General features: G+C 37.9%; 1 protein-coding gene across 1 annotated transcript in view; it reads right to left on the bottom strand.

Moving 5' to 3' along the window:
* Positions 1–25168, bottom strand: part of Mwh (multiple wing hairs) — a 58742-nt gene extending 33574 nt beyond the window's left edge. Inside the window, exon 1 of the mRNA XM_076378086.1 lies at positions 24966–25168. Within this exon, the coding sequence (XP_076234201.1) occupies positions 24966–25168 (203 nt within the window). The remainder of the gene's footprint in view (positions 1–24965) is intronic.
* Positions 25169–26700: the final 1532 nt, after the last annotated feature.

The following is a 26700-nucleotide window of genomic DNA, read 5'->3' as shown; positions in this document are numbered from 1 at the left end:
TCGATCTTGACGACCATTAGTGGACTACACGAGAGTCCAGGGAGATTTTTCCGCCATGGCACCGGAGTTCTCCGCTACGGTGGAATGCTAACCGACGCCCGGAAGTGCAGTTGATCTTCCATACCTGATCTTCAGGCGACCGAGAAAGAAGTCGATTCGCATTCCCCCTTTGACGGCGGAAAAACGCTTCCAGATATTTCCAGAGGCGCTTGGCCCCTTGTCCTCCGCGAAACGCCAGCCTTCTTGCGCAACCTCTTCCGTTTTTTATCCTTCGTCGTCGACGATTTTCGTGGGAAGCAATTCGTGGCCAATTAACGGTCTCATTCTATGCTAATGAAGTGTTAATAGCTGAGCGGGATGTGACGAAAGCTTGGAGGATCCGTTCGAAGGGAACTCTAAACGTTTCGTAATCGATGTCTTGTTAGACGGTTTGCTGGTTATTTAAATATTTCCTTGGTTTATGCGAAATGTCATTTCACTCGTGGATGTTGAATCGATTTTACTGTTGAAAGTGTAGCTTCTATTCTGTACCTGGCAGATTCTATTTTCGTATAATTTTGTATATGTACTTAGTTGGGTGATTAATGAAAAGTACTTAGCATTCTTTATACACATGCATTATTAACTTAAATTATTGATTCGACACACTCCTTCCAAATCTATAATTTTTTGAAATAAATAGCAGAATATATTTAATATAGTTTTCTTCTAGAGTAAACTATGTTTGCTGACTAAGAATCAAGTGCGTACTAACAATAAGAGTTTCACACTTTCTAATTGGAAAGAAACCTTCTTACTACTGAATTTCCCAGAGAAAAGAGATGATGAATTTATGTGATTGATGGTGCTTTAATAAGATTAAAATTCTGTATGTTCTGAAGATTTCTAAGCAGTCCTTGAAAATAACGGTAAACATCAACACACAGTTGCCGTGAAATGCGCGTAGTGTCTAAGAATCTCTGCTCAGAAGGTCGATGGCAATAAAGTAATACGAAGCTCACGCTGTTTCGTAATGATCCTTTGATGGTTCCCAATGGCCACTCAGATGATACATACTAGGATATTTAACGGGATTTTTATAACATTAATTCTTGATATCAATCGATGCTAATTGAGGATTCAATAGCGAATTTAATGGAAAGACCAGTTAGCCAAGTTACAATATATCTGTGATTGTATAGCCAAAGGATATAAATCATGTATTTCGATTTTCCAGACATTGACATCCAAAGTTTTGGAATCTGAAGTCTGTTTTATAGACTAGCATTTTATTGTAATTTTGTTCTTCGAGAAGAAAGTTCTTTTAATTCAACTGATGTACTTTTGTCAAAAACATAAGCTCTGTCTCATATGTTCAGGGAAGCCATCGATTGAATTTTCTGGAAAAATGGACTTATGCTATTTTACCTTCTACCCACAGATATTACTTGAAATGAATTATAATAGAAGATGAAGAATAGACATACGAGTGTAGAAACGATCGTGAGATTTTTCTGTAAATGAATGTACGAAACGTTGGTTCTGTGAAATACGATAATTGCTCGAATTAAGAAAACTGTAAACACAAGTACGGAGAATAGAGCTGCTGCATTCTCGTGGTATACGAAAATGGTGCACAGAAGCGCTCGCGTTGCAGCAAGAAAAGAACGAGTAGATCCTTCCTGGATGATAATTAGTCTGGCAACAACTCTCTTTGGCGTAAAAGGCTAATCTACGATTAACCCAGCCATTTTTTTTACCAGTGGTATAATGGTCGCGTTGGAGCTGTGGTAGGTAATTGTTGGTATTTTTGCCTTCCATTATCTGCGAATTTAGATCTTCAGGTGGCTACGTTTACCGTGTATATGTTTCTACCATTGCAACCTCCACTTTCTAAAGACTGCACTCTATATTTTGTACGTAAACGCTAGTGAAACAACAATGAAGATTCCTTTTAATAATAAATCTTAAAAGCAAGACTGACTTTAACGTTCAAAGGGAATTTTTTCTTTGAAATTTGGCCAGCAGAGAGAAGATAGAAAATTTAGAAAATTGTTAGACATGTAAAATGAGAAAAAGCAAAGAAAAATATAACATCGCCAACAAGATCTAGATACAAGTATACCTAATTTCATTCAAAATTTAACAAGAATATAATTGAACGAATTAATAAAATTGCTCTCATTTAGATAAGGCGATTTCTTTAAACAATTTATGAAAATGATATCGAAGAAGAAATAACATAAACACAATCTTATGCATTTCTAAAATAAATACAATTTCATATTTCGTGTGATCCTCACATAAAGTACCTACTCGAAAACATTTTCTTTCTGCTCAAAGCTGAGGAAACTCTTTCACAAGTAAACAGCTCTCTACTAACAGTAAAGTAACAGCACGATATTGTTCAATGAAATCGAGAAGGATTTCTGATCTAAACTTATTCACGAAAGCACAGTCAGAGCGCGCGAGACCGTTGTAGAATATCGAAGAATTCCAAGCGAAGATTTAAGATCCCAATAAAACTCTTAATACCAGCGATGGTTCAACGTAGTCGCTTCTCACGGGACCGTCACGCATGACGAACCGGCTGAAAAAAATCTTGTTGACCTCGATCTAGGATGAGCACGTACTCCAGGATGCGCCAGGACGTACGCACGAGGATCTTGGTTGCGTGTATTGATTACAGTATTCCACGAATCGCTACCGTGGTTGGGACAGGGGTAAAAATGAAGAACAAAAAAAAAAGAAGTACCGTGAAGGGGAAGGGGGGGGGGGGGGAGGGGAAAGAAAAGAGAGGGAGAAGCTACTGCCGCCGCCGCCGCGGTCCAGGATAATAAATGTGAGATTGGATCTCGCTGGTCATCTTGTTGGCTTCGACTCGCTCGAGCGAGCAACGATCGAGATTATTTGAATATCGTCCAGTAAATGCTCGCTCGGCCAACTGAAAATGATGGTCGTAAACACATAGTTGACGATTATAAACAACCAGGACAGGCCTCCTCGAAGATAACGCTCCAACCTGAAGCTCCTTGATGAAAGAAAGTAGTGCATCCGCGAATCAACCGCGGACGCCTTCTCCTTTGCTCATTTCTCTTTCCAGGGAAAAGTTTCGACGGTTTGATAACGATCACCCAGATAGAATCGAAAGTATGCGCGTGGATCCATTTGTGATTTGTACTTGCACGAACGTAAAACGTGCAGGTCTGCATTACAGAGGAGATTTAAGTGAAACTAATTGCTCGTGGATCTGTTTCAAACCACTCTGTGCATGTGTATAAAATTTTAGACTTCTCAGTCGAGTTACTGCGATCATTCCATGTGATTTGTTAGAGAAGAGTTTAATGTTGGTCTGTAGAGGATTTCGCGAGTGTTCTGAAATCTGCCAAGCATAAGAAATTTATGAAGTAGGAATGGGAATTGCTAACTAGCAGTGATATAAAGTCTCTAGAAAAAAGAAACTTTAGTACATATAAAAAATTACGTTTTAGAAAGCAGTTAACACTTTTGCTAAAAACAACTTGGTCGATCTTACTTTTTATTTCATTAATAAGTTTTCTAATTTATGAGCTTCAATATTAACACTATCACTGAACTTCGTCTTATCTGCTATATTTGTGTGATTCGGTATTTAGTCTAAAAATCATGTCTTCAGCTATTAATTTAAACCAAGTACCAAATAACATCTTCAGTTATACCTACGAGTCACCTGAAAAATTCACTAAACGAACATTTTCGAAGAATGATATGGTGAAATTGTGCACAATTCTACCTAAATCCGCCTAGGGAATCCAGTATATGAGAAGAATCCACGTGAAACTGTCCTCAACGACAACGTATGCCTGGCTTTCCCAAATTTCTCTCGCGTAAAAACTGCACTAAATCGTCTACGCTGCGCGTTTCATTATTTTTACGTGCTGAACCAGCTCCAAAGAAATTCCGCCACTCGAGGCGCATTTGCAGCGGGGCTGAGAAGGCAACACTTTCCTCGTCGGTCATTTTCATACGCGCGTGCGTAGACCCGGCTGATTGTTAGTTGTTATCGCATTAAACATGACGCGCGAGAGTCAGTGCAACGCGAAATAATACGTTGTTCGTGGCCGTGCAACAGGGACACCAAGAGAATTACGACTCGGCTGTAGTCAGATCGTGGACCGTCTAAACATAGAGCAGCGCGCTAACTGCATTTTTGCCGCGGTAATATCGACACGAGTCAACGGTGAGCCCGCGTAAACACTGCCCTCATCGCGATAAATTATGCATTCAAAAAGGCCGGTCGTGCCTCCCTAGTTCATTAACCCTGAACCTGTAATATCCAAATGTGGCAGGTTTATTTAATTTGCGGGCTAATGCGCGGTTAGCGTGGAAGTATTAACGCTAAGTACATTAGGAGCGGCAGTGATTTTCACATCCTTGATGCAAGGCTGATATGGTCATTGAGTTACTCCACTGTGGGAGTTCAGAATATTGCCTCTCATTTCAGGTTTTTCTTGTAATCGGTGCTTTTATTAGGAAACTCCAGAGTACTGGAGGGTACTGTTAGACACTTTTTGCAGCAGACTGTAACTCGTAATATATTAACAATTTCTGTGTGCAATTTAGTATTTATAAATATGGAAAGCGAATTAAATAAGTATATTAAAGTTTTTAATGTATGTAAGCGTGATCAAGATTCTAAGCTTGCAGAAAAGAATTCGTACGTCTTTTAAAGTAACGGAACTTCCAAGTGTTCCTCTGGAACAAGTAGCTACAATAAATAAAAGTTTTGGAAATGTTTGTTATTTAGTTGCTCACAGAAATTCATGATTCGCGAAATAATACATTTTTGTCAGATTATAAATACCATTTCTCTGTATGTACATTAATAGCAATGCAATTCCTTCAGATTACACGCGTTAAAGGATTTGTAGGAACCGTTATCTGTTACCATAGTCATTCATAGAGGTGTCACGCTGAATGCACGAGTTCGAAAGTGGCAACAAGTACACTTTCGCGATAGGAGTCGAAGGTGTGGCTCATTTACAATATAGATCCAGCGTATCCTATGACTTACAAGTCTCATAGAAGTACATAAATAAACCCAGTGAACTATGGTTGTAGCAGTTTGTTTACGTGTGAACTAAAGAATTCTTCTGAATGTGAGCTCGTTAGAATAAAACTTATTGGATTCCCTCGGCTAAGATAGACCTGAAGCTTCCCATTGGAGGATCTGCAGGTACGACTCCCAGAGGCTTGATTTACAATTGTGATCCAGTCACGGGGTAAGATCGTGATTCGTTTAAATATTATTCAGCGCTCCATAAGCTGGTTGTCAGTATTCTAGCCTCGGTCACGCTTAAACGTACTGGATAACGTTTGAATGAATTGTGCTCGTAGCGTGACTAGTTGCTATTTGGCGCCAATTAAGTCAACTTCCAGGTACGATCTTTGGATACGAGCTTTACGTAATTCTAATTCCACGAGGAAACCAGTTTTTCTTCTTGGAACTGATTTGAAGGCTGTCGGCATGCGAAGGTACAGCCATAGTAACAAAGTAGAAAGCTCCCAGTTATTGCTTATGAGGATGGTAATCCTTCGATTCGCTAGAATCGGCACGATACCACTGTAATCGTTACTCGAAGAGGAGACGATTCGTGCGTTGATGCGTGCCGTTGTATCCACAGGAAATTGAAGTCATTAATGCTCGAGCAAGAATCGAGGTACGCCCATTGGTCGTCGCTTCTTTCCACACGCACACGCTGCTTTCTACCCGAGGGTCCAAAATGCTTTTCGCTGGAATCACTGGCGGAAGGCGTAACCATTTTTCCTCTGAAGTATCGTCGACCAAGGAGGATGGCCCGGCTGCTGAGATTATCGTTATTAACCCATTAAGGTGCGTGAAACTACTGCTTTCTACCCTGTCGTGTGTCTCCGATCGCGTTTCATGGCAGTTTCTAACGCAAGGCGTCTCCGTTTTCCACAAAAAGAGATCGACCACTGGATCGCCATTTTTTCTGTAGCCAGTGAAACGACGTCCGACGCGTTCTCCGCCGAGACAATTTGCGAGACAACTTGCAAGTCTGAAAGGGAAGTGGTCGTGTTACTTTTACGATGGGCCGACGCTTGCCAGGTTCCTTGTCGTCCCAGCGATCGCCTGCCATCCAAGGATTTAATAAAGTGGTGATATAGCCTTCACCTTGTTTTCTTAAATGTACACTGTCCGAGTACTGTTCGAGTTAATATAATATAAAATCGAATTTTGGTATTATATGTGTGGTTGTAAGGCAAAATGACCTGGGTCATATGTTTTTGTTTAAAAGATGTTGGCGTTTAAAGTCTTGAACGTCAGTACTGTCTTATGGACTTGTGCCTTTTTGAATCCTTATTTTGAAGTGAAAAAACTCTTTTGATGTCCTTTCTCCTTCTTGTAAATATAAATTCTATATTCGAGATCTCAATTATGGCCTTAATTTGAATTTTTCGAAAATGCGACATAGCTCGTTTTACCTTACAACTATAGACATAACTTTTTGACGAGACATTAATTCACATTATGAAATTTGATGACTTTTATCAACACTACTTGAAAGAGATGTACATATACGTGTACGTATTTGTATCTGTGGTAGTGTACACGCGAATCTGACGTAAATGAAAATTTTTATTACTTTTTAAAACAAGCTATATTGATTGTAATCTAGTTTTACATTAACATCTTGATTCGATATAAATCAGCTGTTTAAGTGAGCTAAGCACAGATATTCATAATTTTCAAATGAAAAACAAAATAAAAAAAATATTCTACGTTTGCAGTAAACCACTTGTTACAAATAATATGTATAAATGAAGAGCAGATTTATTTCAATATTTATCATAATATTTTTTCGATATGATCGAATTCGACCTGAACTGTTTCAGTGTGGTAATTATTCCAACAGTACGCAAGGGTTAACCGCTAATTAGCCTCTATCACGGCGACACGATCCTCGTTATTGATATCGTAATTCGCGAGGAGAATGGTACAACTTCTTCCGTCCTCTTCTTCATCCCCGTTCGCTTCTGTCCCTACGTCTTCCCTGGTAATTAATATTACAAATTCTGTTGTCGCATACGTGTTCTTACAACCGTACTTTTCATCCAGGTATAACGTTCGAAACGTTCCCAAGGTGTTCCCTCGATAACACTGCCACGATATTAATTGCCATTATCTATCGAATTATCGTGTCCCGTTACGCAATTGAACGAATCATGTTAATATCCACTACTCGGTGTATGCTACGACTTTCGCAGTTTATCGTGATCGTATCAGTTTTTCTGATTGACCGGATTACCTTCTAATATTTATTAAATATCCTCTTACGTAGTTATCATGGTCGGTTTCTAGAGAACCGGTCTTTTAACGCGCGTTTCGTGATGCTCCGAAGTATACTGACCCTGTAAGTGCTCGAAGATCGTCTTTAACCTCGAATTTTGTTGTTGTTAATGATTGGACCCGCTTAAAAATCAGCCGTTTTTCGTCGCTTTCATCAATTTACGGGACGATATCAAATGATTAGAGAATTAAAATTCTTTAAGATTATTTTTTTATAGCATCTAACGTTTAATACTATGTTAAAAAGGATAGACTTGAGAAATATATGTACGTAATTCAAGGAAATAATCTTTGCAGCACTTCCTTGATACAAGCTCATAGTTATCGCCAGCATATCTTGAATTCCTCTCATTCATTTTATCGTTTTCTGTCATTCCCACCTTCGATAAGACAAGAGTAAGCTACCACAGGATTACATTTAGAAAGACATCCCTTGCTCTTTATACAATTATTGCTTGTTACACGTCACGATCTCATAGCGAGGTATCAATACATTCATACGTATACTATTGTAAACATAATATTGTTAAAATAATCTACAATAACCCAGGGCATTTCTAAGATTGTTTTATCTCTTTCCTGTGGCGTCGTTATTTACAACCGGATAGATCAATAAAACTATCTACTCCTTAAATAGCCTGCAGACACTCCCATTAAAAACAAATTTCATCAAACTCTGAGATAACGTGACGAATCCCTCTTCCCAATGCGAGAAACTAGAACGTATCACGGAATCAGACCACAACGTATCGAGAATCTTATGGTTTTCGTCCAGGAAATCACTTTATTCCGTCACGTGCTATCGACTTCGACGTGTTGCTACAACGGTTCAGCATCTCCTGGCCCGTGAGAGACATCGATTCCGCCTTACGAAGTCATTTGGTTCGTCCTGGGCTGGTGGCTAGTGTCTATTGTAAGATCGTGTGCCGTTATGAATCTCTAGTTACAAAACGGATCCGCCGTCTGCCTGTGTCCCATCTCTCTCCGCAAAGCGCATAACTGTATCCTCTCCACGAGCGCACACGTGCACCAGCGTGTCGTCAGCGTCGCGTAAACGGAAGATGGGGGCCAAAAAACGAGCAGAAGGAATCCGGAATATATAACTCGAGATTGGAGAGATTTATGGTAAAATAAGTGCCAGTTTTTTGCAACTTTTATGATCTATTATCATATCGTCCTGCTAAATACGTTGAGGATTTCAAAATTCACAGTTCAATTACAGATATAAAGGTAATGGAAGAAATGTTCAACAGTTACTCTGTTTGACCCATTTCCGAGTTAGGCAGCTTTGTATATTAATAAATCCCGTTACAAACCAAGTTAATAGGAACGATTATACGTAATGGCTTATTTTTGATGATACGTTCCTCAAATGCTGGCTCATGAAATGTAATGAAGCTGGCTTTGAGATCGAAAATATCTAAGAAATAATACTTTATATTGGAAGAGAACCTCGATTCAGCGAAATTCGAATATTCGAAATTTTTGTTATTTAGAATTGCTAAAATGGGGTACAATAGTACCCCACGATTAGACTTGGCTGAATAATAATAATGATAAAGAGTATAGTGGAACATCGATTAAGATTAATAGCGAAATAATAGTAGTTTGCTGAAGAAAATAAAGCTAGATATAAATAAATTGTCAAAGAGATGTCTGTAAAATTTCACCAAATACATATGTGTATGTTCATCTCATCCTCAACTTGACTTGTTCCATCTCAGTCAAGTAGATTTCCACTCGTGCTGCATACAATGTCGACGAGACTCGATGGTTTCTGTTCATTCAACCGCAGATTCAAGGTGAAGAAGGCACTCCATCTTACGCATGCTCCACTTTCACACAGTTGGAAACATCGAATCGTATGCGAATCATCAAACGTGTGGAGTTGAAATATGCATGGAACAGAGCACCTTCCCCACTTTGCATCCGTAATTGAGTGGTCAGAAACCATTGAGCTATCTACATTGCATGTCAACACAAGTAGAAGTCTACTCGTCCGTGGTCAGACAAGTCGAGCCAAGACAAGTGCACGCATAGGCACTCAATGAACTTTTATAGTCACTTTTTTGTTACATTTCTTTACATACGAGAATAAAATATCATGGAAAAATGTAGTCTAAATTTTCAGCTTATATTTTGATTAATTTTCATTTATCCGATGAATTTTAGGCAATTTTTTACCTATTTCAAATTTTGTACTTATCTTTTTACTAAACAGGAACAAGACATCTTTATGGTAAAATTCTGATAGCCTTATCAAAGTCTCTAATATACATACATACATACATGTATAACACAATTGCTCATTAACCCTATTCATATTATGCTTAAATATCTCATAGTATCTATACTTACATAGTACCTATATAGTTTAACTCGTCAAATGATCCAAATGGGTTAAATAAAAAATTTAAAAGCCTTTTTGACAAAAATAAAAATTTCAACAAATATTTGAGAAACGTTCAATTTGCCAGATTGCCTACGAAGGGGCAAGTGTTAGGCACCAATTTTTAGAATTTCAGTAAAATAGCAAAAATGTTCAGCACATATTTAATACTTCGTTATCGGCAAATAAAATCGCCAACAAAACGATAGATACATATTGAACACTATTAGCTATTCTACAAAATCTCCAAAGATTTATCAAATCGTCAGCCACATAAGCGATATCACTTGCAAAAGACAAATAACAGAATCTACCATTTAGCCGAATAATATACAGCCCTCTGCAAAATGTCTCTCGCGGCTCTTGTACTACTGTGTGCACCGTTACGTGCTTCGATTCGCGGCGTTTTGCGCAGCGAACGTTTATTTCCGCGGAGACTCGTTCGCTTACGCTTCTTGCACGATTAGACTCGGCTGAATAGATCGAGGAACTCGAGCGAGCAGAGAATCTTCCCCGACCTTTGACGAATACTTGGTTCGACTATGAATACTCGCCGCGACAGCTGCTGGAGTTATTATGCTTTCGTCTAAATTATCGCGTCCCTCTCCTCCGTTCCTGTCCTGCAAGTTCGCGCAAATCGTAGCGTCTTGATGTGCTTCAGAAGTAATGATAAGTCATCCCTTGCCGTCTTCCTTTTTGCCATAGTCTTCTTCAATCTCGGCTTGAGTGTAAGAGGCTTTTAAAAATACTATTTGTGGAAATGATGTCAAAACCTTTTTCGCTAAAATATATATACATCTCTTAGCTATATTATTTCAAATTTTCATTGAGAAATATTATCAATCTGTAAGCAAAAAGCCGAATGGATATTAAAAAAATACTTAGATGAAATTTAGAAGTCCTTGACGATCTCCGAATTTTAATTTTGCCTTTATTTAGAAGATGAGAATCGTGTAAAATTGAAATATGAAATTCTCATAGAAAAATTCTTTTTCTTATTGAATATACTGAAGAATTGGAATTAAAATTAGAAAAAGTGAGATCGTCAAGGACTTCCAAATTTTATCTATTTTTAATATCCATTCGAATATTTTTTTAGCATCATTTCCAGTGATAAATATTTTCTACATGATGAAACTTGTCTCAAGGTAAATTGTGTGATCGAGACAACTTGGAATTATTCCGAACCTGTCTGTCTCTTCAAAGATCGAATAACAGTTAAAGTGATTCAAAATGGTCTGGTCCCATCACCATCCGTGAGACATGTCTCGAAGCAAGTCTCATTACGCAGGGAAAACTTTACTCTTCTTTAGATTCTCAAATAATTACCGTAAAACGTACAATTCTAACTGCCCCGAGAAATTTTCTAAGCAGTCAATTGGATGAACCAGTTAATAGGTCAACAAACGACACCACACTCTCGTCACTCTCTGCTCATTCGTGCAGGAGCGATTTCAATCGGATTCAAATATTCCTTGAGAAACCCTTAGTCCTCATGGGAAACTTCTACGTTTCCTCCAGGTCTCTAGGTGACTATAACCCATGCTCTTTGGGTCCCATCCAATACAACAGCTCACATGGCGTGAGAACATTTCCAAAGGACAACGGGAGTCATTTCGCGTATAAAATCGACACTTCCGTTAGCAGAGACGCGAGCTTTGTTCTCCTCCAGAGACAAAGGATCGAGGCGAACGCGTTGCCTACAGCTGGCAGGCAGCGAGCCACTGTGAACGAGGCTTTAGGAACTCCGTCGCTGGAATGCCAAGCTGCCGTGTGTAACGGGCATGGAATGCGCGAGAGGAAGTCGTGCGCGCTCGCTGAAATTCACGTTCGATCGGCTGAAATTCAGGCACGCCAGACTGATTTCCCATGCAGGACGTGGACCCGCGGCATTGCTACACGTGCTTACACCCACGTGACGCGTTTACAGCACCAGGCGACGACTTACAGGCACCGCGACCGCCCGAAGGTGGTCTCGCGTGATTTATCGTTATTTGGCCGGCTCCCATAAGCTGGATCCTAACTTGGAAGATCGCTGGATGGCACAGTTCAATCTTGTCGACGTCTTCTTAATGCTTACAGCCGAGCGCTCCTGGAGGGCTTCAGCTCGCTGGGATTCGAGAGTAATTGAGGGAAAAATTGTCCTGTATGGGGGTGATTTGAAGACTTTTAAGAGGACTACTAATGATGATCGTCAGTGCTTGCAAGTGGACCTCGAATACTTTTAGAAGCGATGTGTAGGTAGATATATGATTTGAAGTCTTTTGAAATGTTAGGAATACAGTCTTGGTTTGAATATTGGAAGGTGTCCTATTAATAATTATTACAATTAGAAAGGGTGTAGCATGGGTTCTTGAAATTTAGCTGCGTACATATCTAAACACAGGAGGAAGTATGAAGACCTGGTATGTACATACCTATACATATGTATAGTATCTACTTATTCCAAAATCTGAATATCTGAAAATATGAGTATTTAACATGGATTATTTCCATATTTAAACACTTGAATATTAAGTATCGTATACGTAAAAATGGTAAGACCAGAAATCCCTTACGAGCAATTAAAAAAAAGAGATAAGGATATCACACGTAACCATAACTCGAGATGAAAAGCATAGCTTTAACAGGGCATTTCTGTAATAACAATCATCTCGTCCTGTTGATCCATTCGTTTCCTACCCAATAAGAATAAACAAGTACACAAGTAACCGTAGTGGCTCGACACAATAAATCCAAGCCAGTAACAAAAGAACAGGCTGACTCGTTATTGGATTGGCCAATTATCTGAACGACTAGGTCTGCATCGAGGTAACGCAACACACGTGAAATGTAACCGTGGTTTTGCAAGGAGAGAGAGTGCCAAATTTGGCGTGCGAGTCGATGACAAACGAGAACGGTACTCTCGGGCCATTGTTGCGCAACAGCCTGTACAATGAATCAGTTTATGCGGTAGCGGTGAGTTAGCGTGAACGAATCGTTATCTCATTGCCGTTCCTCGATCGTTCACGGTTCGATTTAATGGGCCGTTCGCAGACCGTTTGCTCCTTTACTGCAAAACGATCATCGTCTGCTTCTTGCGTTTCAAGTCGAGAATCCACGACGCCGATTCCGGAAGCCGCCGAAGGAATAGCGTCTCGTAAAAACAGAGAACCATCATCTACGCCACTACGCCATGTCGTTTTATGTCGACTCGAGAACAATACACTGTGTTCGATCTTCTCGAGCCGCCACAGTACCGCCGTTTTAGTCCTGACTTTTTCTAACGCTCGTCACTATTTCATGGACAATTTTCATACTGATTTGCATCGACTCTCGTGAAAAAATTGAAATTATAGTTGAAAAAATCAGTCGCGACTAATTTAACATTATTTGTTCAAGACTTGTTGAAGATATTTCAAACTTCATTTTTTACGAGTAGATATGTACTTTATTATATAGTATTTCATGAAATGAGTGGGTTGTGAAATATAGGGAATTTTCTTTCAAAAGCATAGATACTTCTTACGTTTGTAGTCTGAAATTCGAAATAACTTGACTTGACGGACACAGTTGCCAGTAGAAAGCCTGCTTCGCGGTTGTGACTTTCTTCTAATTAATCCATTTGGCTGTCCCTGTTTCTCGACAATTTTTGCGCGTCAAGGTTGGAAACATGGAAACAAAATGGCCGACGTTTGTTTAATAATGGATCTGCACACGCTCGCGATCCCCGACTGAGACTGTAACGGTGTACGGAATCGAAAATAAGCGTTCCCGGTGAGAGGAAAAAATGCGAAGACGCAGCCCCGTAATTGGACGGCGGTAATTAACGAATGGTAATGACCGTAATGATTATGGCGATGACGACGATAATAGTGGTATCGCATATTATAGCTGCGCCAGGAAAGTTTACGCGCAAATCGCCGCGTTTCTCACATTTCTTTCGGTCGATCATCTAATTTATGGTTAGCGAATCTTCTATTTTTTCAGCGTTTAGATCATCTGAGAAGAACCTGTTCCTACACCAACACCATCGACGAACAAATATCGCGCGCGCGAACGGAAGAGGAAGGGGCGAAGGGGACAAACAAGAGGAAGAAAAGTGTACCGCGCTCAATCAATGGGTGCACGGAACATTTACGCGAGCTTTCACGCTAACGAATATCTCGTCGTTCATCGCGTCAACTTCCTGCGATGAGACCCCTCGAACGTTCCGATTACTATTTTCAATCATCCAAGACGGGTCGACTTACGATTTCAGCCGATCTCGCCGAGCGATAAATCATCGACTTGCATTACCACGCACGCGATTTACTGCGATTTAAAACGGCCATTTGATCGTGAAGTCATAATTTTGATAATATTCTATTAGATCATTTTTAGTTTCTCTGGGCTTCTAAGGTTTCACGATTCTGAATTTTTATAAGGTGTGAGTCATAGTATTTGTGTTTACTCTATTTTTAGTATTTCATATGGAGAATTTATAGAAATATCACAAACTGAAAAGTTGTGAACTTTCTATGTACCTACTATCTAGGTACTATTGAGCATTTTTTATTATACAATACTACAAGTCTTGTTACAGTAGGCTTTAGTACTAGTATAATACCAGACACTAGTTAAAGATTAATTAGAACATTACTTACACATGAAAATTCTATAAATAGGGTAATGGTCACAGAAATCCCTATCAGTTTAATAATTTTATATTAAATCTCTAATAGTTAAGTAATTTGGGGGCTAAAACATGGAAACAAGATAAGGTTATTCAGAATCAAACCACAGATTTCCAAGAATTAATACGAGATTAAAAATTCATAAATTAATAATTTGAAAATTTGAGAATTTAAAAACTTAAATTTGTTCGTACTAGAGACATACAGAAATAGTACTGAAATTTCTAAGTCACTCCACCTTAGTCTGCTAAGAGAGTAATCACATTAAAGCATCACCGATCATCAGCTACCGACCACATTTCAAACATAGAAATTACAAATTCGATACAGTCATTACCTACATATAAGAAATACCTCTTAGTACGTAATTAGCAAGTAACTTTATCACTTCTCAGAGATAATTACTATATCGAACCTGTCGTTTCTACGTTTGAAATTTGATCGGCAATGACAGCTGAGCGTGACCACTCTCCAACAGTTAAAGCACTGCTCAGTCAATCAATGATAATAGTCGAAGAGGATCATTTTGTTGCTGCAATTAAAGGAAAGGACTTTCTTACTTTCCACGGGCAAGAAAAGCGGTGAAACTTGGAGATGCAAACGCGAAGAATAGAAAAAGAAACTGTCGCGTGCCTTCAGGTCTCTCCAATTATCACGGTCTACATATCACCCGGTTTTATTTTCGTTGCAGAACAGTCTAGGTAAATGATCGACCACTTGATCTATGATTAACACACACGGTTGATATTACGCGTTTTCGATGATTCGATCGGCGATGTCACGGTGAAGTGGCCCGACCGCTAAACGATTCTATCACGGATCGTTAAACTCGAAGAGCCAAGCAAGCAGAAACACTTAATTCTTCTGGATGTCCCTGAACTACTTTCTAAGCTGGTATGCAATTAGAGCAACAATTTGAAACAGCGCATCGAGAAATATATTGAAAAGACACTTCAAATATAAACCGGAATTTCTTTATCGATGTTTGTTTGTGAATCTTAAGTAGGGCTTCTACTGCACTTTTCGATATAGTTTTATTGCTAATGTATTATTTATACTCACAACTCTTCTATGAACAAAACGACTTAAACAATATATTGCTGGTAATTTATTGCATAAAGAATATATTAAATCGTACTTTTCACGTTTTAGAAAAAAGGAAACCAATTAGATGCAAAAACTTTTTTAACTTTACATGTGCATTATTCATGAGCTGCAAGGTGACTGTTCTAATTAAAATTTTACAACCTGGTCAGCTTTATGGTTTTTTAAATATAATTTTACGGATATTCGGCTTTAAAATTCCTGACAAAAGTTACGATTACTCTTTACGCAGTTTAATGCGTTTTAAATGAAAAAAAATTTATGGACATGAAAGTTTAGTCTGCTAATCGTCCACTAAATCGATTGTAATCTAGTTTGAATTGGTATGGAAAGATTTATCACAGTTATACCCGTCATTTCACATCCGGATTATTATAAACGTAATTGATGCGTATTCATTAACTGGTGCGCGTTAATTTACATTCCTAGATCTCGATTAGAATCGCGAGATCATGAAGGATTAATAGAGTGAACGTTCCTTTTTTGTTTTCGTAACCGCTTTTAACAGAACTTGTTTAGTTGATGCGAGATTCGATTCCAATCGTCTTCTGTAACTTTTTTTCTGCAATGGAGGAGATTCAGTCTATGGGATTACGTGCGATCAAAAGTGAAACGTGTTCCGTGATTACTTCATCCTAGCTAATTAAAATCGAAAACATCCTGCGTTCATCTCCCTTAAGTTTCAAACATTTTACTATGAAAAAATAATGCCAGTGTAAATCATCGTGCAAGATGCTATCGTTTGATCCGACGTAGAAGAGGAATCGCGGTTCCTCGGACTTATCTTCATTAATAAGCTAAGTAGACTAGAATATAGCGGAAGTTCTCAGGAAAACAATTCGACCTCTTCAAAATATTACTGGTTACTTCGCGTAATATGAGAAAAGATTGAAAAAAGTGCTCCCTTTTCTAATAATGAAGATGGAACAAATGAGTTTCATCAAAAATCCAAACATAGTCGAGCATTCAGTGACAAACGTAATTATGACACCTAATGCGCTACATTTCTTGTCGCATTGTACTACGAAATCTTGTTCTCAGATCTGAGCGGAAGTTAGCGAATAAAAACTTACATTTAGAGTAATTGTTGTTTCTATATGAGTGATTATTTATGTCAAGTTCAAACAAATTACTTGAAAAAATGTTATAATGTCTTTTTTAATTAATTAAGGCAAGGCAAGCAACCTTAGTACACAAATAACAGAATAATTCAAAGATTTAACTATTTGTCATTTGCTTGTTCGACTAAGGTAACGTAGGTACAGGATTAATCAGAAATAAATTACTGCCTGACACTTGAAAGATGGTTATGCAAATCCCAGATATTATAGAGACAGCTATGAATTCCTAATAAATAAAACAAATTCAGTTGGCAACGAACGAAGAACGCAAAAATGATCTAGTTAACCGAACAGAAATATCACAGCGTTATTTGATCAAGCAACACAATTTGCAATTGAACCAATCGAATAATTTCATTCGGATAATGCCCACGTCTGATCTAGATTAAGCTGATAACACGATCACGACGCATTTCTCCATCCCGACAAAATTGCATCCTTGCCACTTTCTAGGATTGCTCCTAATCAATACGATCCCTATCTCACTTATAAGTCCTATCTCACTTATCTGTAATTACAAGCCATATAAAGGAGCCAATTAATATCCGTTCATTAGCCAGAACTCGGTTGCTCGGGGATAACCGATTTAAAGCAGCCGAGTGGCCGCGTATTAATGGCGTTTTCATAAAGGATAGACCCGATTAGACTAGTTTCACCGATTTCTGCGGGACCGTTGCCTCGGAAGCCCTTTTCCTTGGCTCGAAGCCATAGTGGGGCTTCCGCGGGCTTCGCCCTTTTAATCGATCGTCCCATGGAACGAAATACGTCTCGCGATTACTTCGGAACGGTGTAGCGGCCGCGGAAACGGTTTATTAGCATCAGAAGGCATTAAATCGCTCGGAACATCGAGCGCAACGTAAATTGGTAGCAAGTTACAAGTTGCATTTAACGAGTCGCCGTCTATGCGGTCCCCGACCCGCGTCCCAAGAAACGGATTACGCGAGCCGAAGGAAAAAGTGGTTGCGCGCATTTACGTAAATTGCCACATACGCCGGCTAATAAAATCATTACCGCCGAGACACGGAGAACCTATGGACACGAAAACACGAGCACCGTTAGACATCCGAGATCCTCAGTCGAAACGGCCGATTTACGTGGACTCTGAGGTATGGCAACCGTGGCCTCGTTAGCACTGATTTTACTTGCTGGAACGATCGATCTTTTGTGTATGGACTATGAAGGACCCTACGAACTTGTTTATTTTTCAATTTTAAATTCTAGGAGAATTATTACTGTTAAGCTGTCTAGTATTCAAATATTCAAGTTTTTAAAATTTCACATATTTAAATTTTTGAATATTCAATTATATAAAAGAATTTTTTAATTTGTAAATTTCTAAGGTCTGTTTATTTATTTATAGGTTTGGATTCTAATTCCTAAAATATAATTGTCTCCTCGAAAAGAATAACTATAAAGTGAATAAGGAATAACTATATAAGTTGGTAAGAACAATTAACAAAGAATAACTATAAAGACCACAAGGGGAAGAACTTGATAAGTTCATTTTCTGTTTTATATGTCATCTGGTAACTAAAATGATTGAAAAGATGAAACTCTTGATAAGTTCCAAGATATAACTGCTTTCATTTCATAATGAGCTTACAGAAAAATAACTTGTTCGAATGTTGGCTGCGCTTATTGCATGATTCGTTTTTGTTATTTCCTGTCGTTCTGTTCCAAATTTTGAAATTGCTCTCCTATAAAATTTAGGAAATGTGATTTATCATGCTCTTCCCCTGAGGTGTTCAAATAGATTAATTACCTACTTATGGTAGAAATGGTATATAGGTTGCAATTTCGATTGCCCTCTTGTAGATCGAATTTAATTATTTTTCAAATTTAGTAGATACAACACTAGCATACTTTTTCTATTGAATGTTCTTGATAATTATTTGCACGATTATCTCATCGATAAACATTTAGATACTAATAATTCGTAATCATTCATCAATGATTTACATGAAATTAAGATTCGATATCATCTGATACAGAACACCGACTCATATAGTTATGCAAAATACCTCCGTCCCAATTTGCATCACCAGTTCACCGACACCCTTTATTATTCTCAAACGAAAGGGAACGCAGCGCGTGTCGAGTCAACGCTATTACACGCATAGTTTAATACTTGAAGTGCCCCTGACACGGATTGACGTGAATCTGGTCGAAAATCTCTCCGCACAATTAATCCTGCATCACCCGAAAACAGATTGCCCTCTGGCCTACTCAACCTCTCACTCTCGTATAGAGAGTGATCGCCTGAGAAACGCCTAATTTATTACACTCGACTAATCCTATGTCATTAATATCTCCAGACTTAAATAATTACACACACGAGTTCGCGTTACTGGTTCGCACGACTTTCGCACACGCCCGCCCACGATTACGCTTACGCAATTCTTCTCCGCTGATCTATTATAAAGCACCTGGTCACATTTAAGAGAGGGACAGTATGCTAAGAGATTTGCGATTAGAAATCAAATTTTGCGTTTCCAAGATCCCTTCATATTTAAAATTTTGTTCTAAAGAGCATTCAATCGTTCTACTGCAATTCTTTCATTTTTGGAATTCGAATTTCTCAACTTCAACAATTTTTTCAAATTCCAAATTTTAATTGAACACTGTCAGCAGAGTCATATTCATCCTACTAAAATTTTTCTTTAATAAAAAAAGAAAGATATTCTCTCTATCTATCTTGAAGAAGATCTTTACTATAAGATCTTCAAACGCTTCTATACGAATCCCATTAGTGTTAATATAAAAATTGTGTCTCTTAGTTTCGTTTCTTCATATTATATTCACTGTGGGACATATGAGCCACAGAAACGATATCAGAATGAAAAGTTACCTAAAGCCAAACCGTTCGACGCGAGAAATGGTCAAATGGCAGACTTCAAACTTCGTTCAGAAGTAAAACCGCTCAGAGTCATTTCGCCGTAGTTTCTTCGTCTCACGGAGCGACGTTTCATAATTATTATTCACCGTGGACAGGTCGTGGAAGAATAATAGTCCCGATTCCACGGCTTGTTTTTCGAGCTGCTGCCAGAAGGGGTTTTCATTCGGAGAACAATGGAGCTCCGTCACCGCGGTGCTACACGGCCGCGTGTGTACGCAACAATCACGGGAATAATAAACTCGCGATCGTACGCGAGAAAACGTGCCGTCGTAGATTTTGCATCGAAAAGCAATGGAATTCTATAATTGGCCGTAATTGGCACGAAAATAACTATGGCTGGTTTTTCGTCTGGCATACGCGATGTTAGAGGAAACAGTGCAGCACGTGTGTATAGAGGTGTGCAACCCTGAGCGCACTGATTCATCGCGATTTATGCTTGCATCTTTTCGCGAGTAGCTCAAGGTACTATCAATGAAAATGTACAGAGTATGGTATCACAGTAGACTCTAGTACTAGCCATGCTTAACGAAAAACCCCTAAACTGTGAGAGCCTGATTTTACCCTAGATAGACAGAGACACGCAATGCTGCGTACTCTTTCTATCAAGTGCAGAATAGGACTCTTGCAGTATTGTTCTTTTTCGTTGAGCCTGCGCTAGTACTAGAATCTGCTGTGATAGTATGTTTGGCGTATGCTATAGGACAGAATTGTTTGATGTTTTGAAAAATTTGAGAAATAATTAAACGTGTACATTTCAATTGGATGTATTGCATGATCTATAACTACACTGTGGATAAATATCCACTGTATAAATTGCAGTTGTGAGAAATTTAAGTCTATAAAATATGTAGTATAAAAAATAGAATATGTAAAAATGTATATAGAAAATAGATAAAGTGAAATATAGGTTAGAATATTCAAGTATATTTTATAATATTCGAGGTAAAAATAAATCTCTGGTTACTGATTCCATTTCTTTCATTTGCGTAAGTATCCGTAGTGTAGTTATTACTTCCATCACTACGAAATATATTGCGCATGTATAAAAATAATTTATGACAGTCTCTTGTTTTCCCTTTATTACTTCAAACTTTTAAATATTCTTGCAAAATTTCTATAGAATACTTTTTCCTCATTTCTTAACGTTTCATGGCCAATGCCATGGTCTCGCAGTATTCTACTTGCAAAGGCTTGCAATCACATCGTCACCAAACGGTTAGTATCAGAAAATCGCGAAAATTCATTCGCGTTTGAGATCCACATAAAATTAGTTCAATTAAAATTAATAGAAACTCTCAACTTTATAAAACTATAATGTACGAAGTCTCTTTTCCTTAGCAGAGAATCGCGCAATTCATAAATAGATAAGGTTATTCTAATTAAAAAATATAATATAGATCTTACTAATTCTAAAAACGACAGAACTTTCTTCCTCACCTACTACAATCGAGTCTAAATTCTCAAAGATGTTCCCAAAAACTAGATTAAAAAAAAAAGAATCTCAATACTGTTACCTGAATTCCCTCTGAGTCACGCGTGTTCCCTGTTCAACTGTCCCGGCGCATGGTTCAAAGGTCACAAGAAACTAAATTCATTCTTCACGAACTAGCACGAGAGCAGAAATCGCTGCTCATTTTCTCGACTGGTTCGAACTGTCACGGTTTTTCGAGACGCCGGGAGCCCGTGAAAGAGAAGCAGAAAGGACGATGAGCACTCGCCGATGCGATCCGCTCGTGGAGACGACCGGAGGTTTACTGACACAGGCGCCTCCACCTGCTCGTAATGTAAGCCAGGTCTCGGTTGATCCTGCGATGCGTCACGTAGAGGGGCGGAAAGGACAAACGCGAGGAGTTCGTAGCCACTAATCAGCCGTTTTCTTGCCCTATGCATGCAGAATGAGCACGAAACGGACATCGAGTGGTAAAACTAGCTTTAGGAATATCCGATCCTCGCCAATGACGCGAGACGGCTACAACAGTTATTCAAGCACGAGTTCAAACCATCGAATGATATTCGAACCTCTACGATGAATTTCTAGTCTTTTAAGCTTAAATGCGTAACGGAGAACAAGAGGGCTTGTACAGTAGCCTAATATCAGAATTCAGAATTCGGTTTTAATTTCAGTCTCAGGCTAATTAAATTAAGAATTTTTTATTCGAAATATACTTGCTTGTTTTTCGAGAATGATAGATGTGGTTTTAGGGAACTGCGCATGCGTAAGTTTAAGGCTTCGTTTTTGACATTATTGTGAGGTATAATTGTATACTGAGGATTTTAATCTTGATAAAGGCAGCGATTAAGTACATTCATAATTAAACAGTATTTAGTTGATAATTGATCATTTTAAAGCTTGGGAATAGAAAAATTTGTATTCTTTACATAGGTAATTATATAAATAATTAAGAAAGTGTTTTTAATTTATATTTTGGAATACGTTTGATCATTTATTTACGTCATTTCAGAGGTGTGAATCGTGAAGGATTAAAAATTTAAAAGGAAGCACTTTTTTGAGTACGTTGAAGATCCTATTCTATGCATTGAGTTCTTAGTACCATGCATGGCCACGCGGTGCTGCAAGCAGTAAACCTTCTAGCGACATCTGTGGCGTGAAAGGTGAATAAACTTATTTAGATGCAGGACTATTCTGAACCATTTTCAACGACAATTTAAAAAGTTTTTAATCAAGATTACATATTTACATGTGATGATGTGACGGCAAAAGAGTAGAGAAGAAAAATGGTGTTTAATGGCGTATGTATAAATCTTTTTCTTTAGCATAATAACAGGAAATAAGACTTCTATTTTTTAACTTGAACGATACACATTCAAAATGTAATTATCAATATAAAAATAAAATGGTCATATCAAATTACTTGATACATAAAAAAATATTTAAAAAAAGAATTAAATGGTTTTGAGAGGCATAAACTAGTATAATTAATTTTTTGTACGTGGATATCATTTTTATAGAAGTCATTAATCGATGCACTTCGTTATTTTCTGTTTAAAGAAAAAAAAAACATTAAACTATTTATATCCAAAAACCACTTTATCAGACATTTTAATTTTAAGGTACTTATTGAAAGTACAATAAATAATTCACAAATTATTTATCGTTATTGTCACACAATAAAAGAACTGACACAATATTTACATTTCAAATAAATCGTTCCTAGATAGTGGACGAGTTCATTTATTAAATCTATTTTCCATCCTCCCTCCCCTTTGACAATAATGGACTATTCTATCGAGGATCCTGTACCCGCGCGCGATATGTTCTACGATTTGTGTTTATTGCGTGTGTTTCTAATTTTCTTTTTTAAACCAGAATTGTACATCAAGTAAATTGTTCGTTTATCTTACGCTTTAAACTTAAACGAATGTGAAATTAGTATTTGTGATGTATCGTAAATTACTTCGAGAGTATTGAGCCTCTAACAACGCGAGCGTAATTACTTTTGTTCGCCGGTTTATGACTTTCGGCCGCGTTCATTATCCTTTTATTAAAGTTTTGTTTTTAATTCTTTATGTCGTTATTCAAACATTCCAAACTCAACGATCTCGTGAAAGCAGGTTTAGATATCAAAAAGAAAAGAAATTTGTAAGTGTTAATTTGCTTTACTTGTGATTAGAAGCACAGATTATGTTTTTCATTTACATATTTTAAATAACAAATGAAAGAAAGGTTTGAATTTCTAAAAAATATTCTTAGTTATACATTTCATTGACTTCTTTTAAGTCTGAATTTAATTGTTCTAATATAATGTTAATCCTTTATGATTGTGCAATTTACGTCAAGTTTATTGGTTATGTTTAAATAATTTACTTATACTTATATATACTAATACTTATACATGTAGTACTTGATATTTGATATTCAATATTGGAAGTATTTAGTGTTTTATAGCGTCTTATTTATTTTTTAACAAATGCTGCAAAAAATATTTACGTTGAAATTTATACGTACGTATATATAACTTTGCGCATTCATCAATAATATTATTATAATTAAGTATACTATATCTGCACATCCATAAATTCCATCACTAAAAAATATTTTTAGTTGCGTATTTTAACAATCTTTTATATGGACATACTGAGGCGTTTCCTTATGAAAAAAATAGAAAAAATATATGGAATAAAATTTTTTTGTTTTCGGAAAAATCAAGTTTAAAAATTTATTGAGTCTGAAAATGAAACTATAAGCTGAAAATTTTAAGTAATTACAAATTTCCTTGAACTTCATAGAATTGTACGGGATATTTTTTTGTCTTATTTCAGCCCTAACGAGGTATTCCCTATGGCTGATACAGATCATCGATCCGCGTGTGTTTCTGTAAGTTGCATATTTTTTTGGACCTTTAAGCTTAAGCATTCACAACTCATGCTGCAAGTCGAGCGGTTCGGTAAGTACATACTCTTTTGTTTTGCATGTGTTTAAAATTGTTTATAAATTTTTTATGCACAACCATACACTTTTGAGACGAATTTCATAAGATCAATAATAAATATTTTCTTTATCGAAGAATGACACAGTAATAGAATGTTTTAAAAGAATGTTAGATTTCGAAATTTTACATTATAATATATGATCAATATTTTAATAATCATCTTATAATAGTACAAAAAAGTTCATAGAAATATGATATGAAGAAAATATCACGTTCTAGATCCTACAAAATCACGTTTCTATCTAACGTTTATATTTACATTGTCAATGTTTATATTACTGCGGATAAAAAGAGTATTTTTTATTTATCTTCTTAAACTTGTTTCAATGTCGAGTTATACATAAGAAATGCTTGTACGTAAAATATTAGTAGGTAGTTATTGTATAGAGATTTATACATGAAAAAGATGGCGGCGATTTTCAAAATTTATTTAAGGAAAGTCTATGAAATAAATTTCAAGCAATCACATTGAAAAAAATTGATACGATCGACTATGCGTGCAACAATAAAAATAATAGAAGTAATCACTAATATCTACAATTTATTTTACAATTACAACTTTATACCTATTCACAATTTGCAGCTTTGTAGAGGTTACTGCAAATAAAGACCTATAGAGGTCACAGGAAAATAGATGAAATCAAAGTTCCATCGATCTCCTTTCACAAATATCTTAAAATCTAAACCTTAAACTAGTTATTTAAGATTTAGCTTTCAAGACTTTCGTAAAGGGAGATTGGTCGAACTTTGATTCCATCTAGCAGTAACCTCTACATGAACTGTAAATAGGTATAAGATTGTAATTGTAATTAAGTTGTAGTCATTATATCACATTTGTAATTTAATATATCTATGATACATATATATATATATTATAGCCTATCCTAGCTATGTGTATAGCCACGCGTATCGCGTATATCATATCCTCTAATTCGTGCATGGACGAGTATAATCGTTTGTGATTTATCGATTATTGTAGCTACCGATTCTAGATAACATAAACAGTAAAACTACATTACCTGTCGAAGGTAAGGCTGTCCTGTCGGTAATCGCACCCATTGCAGCCGCTACACCCCGATGATAAATCGGTTTCACGATCGGTATCGTAGGAACGATCGTGATCTTTCCTATGTTCCGCAACGATGCTCCACGTTCTGTGGATAAGGTAGAACAGGTAGAGTGGTTTACCTCGTCGGCAAGGCTCTGATCGCGCGTTACCCATTTTGTTTACTGTTCTCTAACTTCAGAGACCTTTATTCATCTCTTACAAACACAGACATAAACAATTTTCAGTTAGTCAATCAAAATATTTGCAATGCTTCAAGGCGACGATTCAACAATGACAAACAATGCCACAACCATCTTCAATCTTGCTCGACCCTCAAGAAGATCGTGGGACTGTGAGCCTCACGGTGCCCTTATCTTTTAATCAGAGTTATTCACTGGCACTAAATGACACGACCAAAGGAACGCTATCAGAGTCTCCAGCACTGCGTTCCTTTCGTTTCCGATTCAAATCAGTGTCCTGCATACATACTGATACTGCTAATGCAGTTTCTTCGAATCATATTGCCACGATCATTTCCACAGATTACTTCTTACGCTTAATTTGTTTCAATGCCTCGGAAAAAACATTCACAGCGGCGCGCTTATAGCATCGTACCTCTAATGCCCGTGCCTTTCTCTCAGTAAAATCTGTCTCATTATCGGGCAGATATCTCGCGCGATACGCCCACATTCCTCGGACAATGAGGGATTTTTCTCGCGCGATATCCTCAGCGATATCGCCCTATCTCCAGCATTGTCTTTACCCCCGCAATTGTGTTTAGGCTTGCGTAATTACGGCGCTAGGCGACGTCCTGACGGAAGGGACGTTTATAAAACGGCCCCGAGCACCGCTTCCTCGAATGGCAAAGGGATTAAAGCGCACCTTTACGACGCAGCTTTATTAAGATATTCACGGCATGCAGATTCATAAATTGTTCTTAAGACTTTTACGCGGCAACGTTTTATGCCCGCGTCGTTCTACGACGCTCGAAGAACGTCGTCTATTTCGAATGGCAAGCGAATGATATCTTTATCGTCCTGTATCTTCGATATACGCACGTATCGAACGTCCGTTCTCCGTCTCGCCAGCGAGCCCTGGTGTCCGTTTAATTGGAGTTTCTGCCCGTGAATTCGAGCCACCGCGCATGAGTTCACAATTACAATCTCGTCAGGGGATCCTCCGCGGTAACACTCCGTCTTTCGCGCTTTTGCTCGATCCCATCCATAAGTTTCCTCGTTTTTCGCTCCACACCTTCCTTCACGTCGTTAGAGTCACTGTCACTGGCGTCTTGAGAATTCCCACACTCGTTCCTGGCGCACCGCGACCGTTGGCGCACTCGAATGGAAAGGAACGAACTCCTTCGAAATGCTCATCCTGTCGCCTACGTCCGCGACTGTTCATCGCGACGAGTGGCCAATTATGTCTTTCATCGCGCAACTCTCTTGCACCCGATGTAACGGCGAGGTGTCCAAGCTCGCCTTGATCGCATACCAAACCTTTCGCGTGATTTATGGGTCTATCGTTTCCCTGCAATTTGTCGAGATACGAACCTCGATTGATCGCCAGACGAATCAATTAATTAATAAGCGAAAAAGAAAGGAAAGGAGATCGTCTGGAGATTAGAATGCGCGCTGGATTGTGGAAAAAATGAAGCAGACGGAACGGCTAGAAAACCCAGTGATCCACTGACACGTGAAAAATTCTTG

This window comes from Calliopsis andreniformis, chromosome 5 (genome assembly GCF_051401765.1).
Source record: "Calliopsis andreniformis isolate RMS-2024a chromosome 5, iyCalAndr_principal, whole genome shotgun sequence".
Taxonomy (NCBI): Eukaryota; Metazoa; Arthropoda; class Insecta; order Hymenoptera; family Andrenidae; genus Calliopsis; species Calliopsis andreniformis.
Note: the sequence above shows the minus strand (reverse complement) of the source record. Positions and strands in the feature narration are given on the sequence as shown.